Source organism: Seriola lalandi, unplaced genomic scaffold (genome assembly GCF_002814215.2).
Source record: "Seriola lalandi dorsalis isolate HSWRI2012SDOR001 ecotype SW California unplaced genomic scaffold, Sedor1 jcf7180002052129, whole genome shotgun sequence".
Taxonomy (NCBI): domain Eukaryota; kingdom Metazoa; phylum Chordata; class Actinopteri; order Carangiformes; family Carangidae; genus Seriola; species Seriola lalandi.
In genome coordinates, this window is record NW_019522682.1 from 1203646 (window position 1) to 1206656 (window position 3011).

The 3011-nt window shown below is 44.4% G+C and overlaps 1 protein-coding gene across 1 annotated transcript; it reads left to right on the plus strand.

Annotated features, from left to right (window-relative positions):
• Window positions 1–2136: 2136 nt before the first annotated feature.
• On the plus strand, window positions 2137–2713 carry pmchl (pro-melanin-concentrating hormone, like). Its single transcript, XM_023399980.2, has one exon. The coding sequence runs from the start codon at window positions 2201–2203 to the stop codon at window positions 2606–2608; it is 408 nt and encodes a 135-aa protein (XP_023255748.1). The 5' UTR covers window positions 2137–2200; the 3' UTR covers window positions 2609–2713.
• The last annotated feature ends 298 nt before the right edge of the window (window positions 2714–3011 follow it).

A 3011-nucleotide genomic window follows, 5' to 3' on the forward strand; every position in this document is an offset into this window, starting at 1 on the left:
ATTGTCTGCCCCGCCCTAATGTGTTTCACCTGTGTGCAATCACCTTTGCCTCCTGTGTCTATATAGTCTTTGTGCTTCCCTTTGTCTGTGTCAGTTCGTCTTTTTAGTTCAGGGTTTGTTCACGTCTGTTCACGTCTGTTCATGTCTGATTTTGGTTAAATAAACCTGCCTGCAGCGTCTCCCATGTGTTGGCTGCATTTGGGTCCAACTTACCTCGCAAACCTTGACAGGGGTGGTAGTGAACTCATGATTAAGCCAAGATCTTTTGACAGATTAACAGCCTCTAAAGTTTAAAGTGAGTGGTGCCCATCAAATATGAAGATGTGTGGATCATTCTTGCTGGAATTTACCTTCTTCGCAAAGTGGGTGAGCGACTCCACAAACAGGCTGCTGTCGATCCAACTAGAATCGAAAACTTCCCACAGATTCAAGAGGTGCCGCTGTCATCAGGATCGCGATCATTCCCTTTCTCTGGAAGATAAGCATCGGAGGAACAAATAGCCCTGTAGCATTCATAGTGCACACAGCAGTAACATTATATCCTCTTCAGAGCTGGTCATCCTCCCAACTTGTAGAACCTCTTTTGTTGCCACCACAGACTGGGGTGTCTGGATGCTTTGGACTCCTGTCTCATCCATGTTCCACAGCTCGGTTGGACATATGTTGTTCTGCTTCTAAAGCATGTTTTCATAAACACCCACTTTCAGAATTCACCCACTACCTACTGCTCGTGCAAGGCTGGTGGCCTGTGGGATGTGGAGGAGGTCATAGGTCAGTTTCTGTACATCCCATGATGTTAGTCCAAGGAGAGCTCTCTCTGTATTTTGGATATGACATACCAGATAATTTCCAAATGTTGCAGTGAAGGCAAATATTTCCCCCAGATGAATATGGCCTGGCCTCTTCACTAGAGTTTTCGGCGGTATGCCAAATTTCCGAGACACTGATTTCAGCAACGCACCATCTTTGATGCATTGAAGTGCATCTTCAAGAGTGTGTGTGTCCTCTTTTAGAGCCTCATCTATCATGCAAGAAAAATTGCAAATCTCTTTCTCATTGACTTTAAATACCCCACTACGCACACACGCACAGACACACACAGTCTAATACGGTCAAACTATATTACCAGAGTAATTTTAGTTACCTCATCTATCAACATGATGCCGGACAATCATATTCACTCTCGTGTGTGTCACCTTACTGTTTTACCTTACTGGATTTTCTGAATGTTACACATTGGACCTTTAAATCTAAGAAACTTTTCAGCACTAATTAGATTATTATTTGCAGCCTCTGCTCCAAAGATCTAAAAGATCTAGATCTACCCAAAAAAACTGTTTTTCTGGAACAGCAGATGACATGAAATCATCCAAATCAAAAAGAAAAACTTTGTTAATTTGTCAACATGTTTATCCGACTCAAATGTCACCTGCATAAATTACATGAACTAATTTAATATGGATCCTATGCAGGGACAGGTGTGCACAGCTCCTGTAGCACCCATCTGGCAGCTGTAATTAGGCAGGATTGTGATTACGCTGAAGATTAACTCATTTTCCACCACAAGCCAATGGGAGCAGATCCACTATATTCTCCTCAATGAAACGTTTACTTACTTCATCATCTTCGTCAACTTCCTCTTTGACACGTCGATGAGGAGTTGCTGCCACAAACACACACTTCAGGATTCATTTGTTTCTTTTCTTTTGCAATAATCCAAGGTTAAATCCCTGATTGAACATCGCTGCAACAATGCTGCGACGGGACAGCTTTCATCAAGGTGTATCTGACACCACAAAGAGCTTCACGGGTGGGTAATCCATCCTTGTTGTTTTAAAGGGCATCAGTATTGGATTAATGTTTTTCTCGGTGTCACCTGTTCAAAGAATTCCCACTGTTTCATCATCAAGAGCGCAATATCAGCCACCACACTGGAGATGATTTTAATTAACTTTCCGGCAAAACAACACACTTGAACACTGTAAGAGCTCTACCCAACTGCCTTTTAATGCTATTAGCTAATTTCCTGAACGCAACAGGAGAAGCTATGATGAAAAATGACAGCGTGGCCTATCCAGTGTGTCCGAGATAGTATAAAAGACCACGATACGATCCCAGGATCAGAACAGCGAAGGAAGAGCTCTGGGAAAGCAATTCACCCACAACACCAACGCCTCATACCTCTGAGAAGACCTTCACCATGAGACAGTCACTCGTGTCCGTCATCTTCGCCGCAGCACTCTTATTCAAGTGCTACGCACTGTCAGGAGCATTACCCATGGCCAAGACCGAAGATGCCTCCTTGGAGCAGGATACTTTTGCCTCGCTGCTGAGTGACGAAGCGACGGAAACCAGCCTCAGCGATGCAGACATGGCCACTGCGAGGAAAACCAGAGGGCCGAGGGTGATCATCGTCGCTGATCCGAGCCTGTGGAGGGACCTGCGGGTGCTGCACAATGGAGTTCCCCTCTACAAGCGGAGAGCTGACTCCAACGGACAGGTCGCCGAGCACAACAACGCCGGCCAGGACCAGACCATCCCCATCCTGAGGAGGGACAACATGAGGTGCATGGTGGGACGAGTGTACCGGCCATGCTGGGAAGTCTAGGACAGTTTACAGCTCACACTGAGTTGTAATATAATCCAAAATCCTGTGTATCTATATTTGAATTATTGCAATTCTGAGAATAAAAAATCATTTAATTCTGCCTTATGTCCTGTGCGTGCTTGACGTCTCTTTTGAGGTTGTTGAGATTGTGTTGGAGTTCTACTTTCAGACATGTTCATTAATGATGGCACAGAAGTACAGTGACTTCATTACGGGGCTATAGAGGTGTTGGCAGGTTTATGGTGGAACTTTGAACAGAGCTAGACACTAAGGCTTCCACCTCCACGTTTCTATGGTTGTTTTTTTTGTTTTTTTGGACTCCACTACATTTCTATCTCTTTACTTTGAAGCAGGGGGTGTGTGAGGTAGTTATTCATAGTCAGTGCATCAGTATATTCGAGAA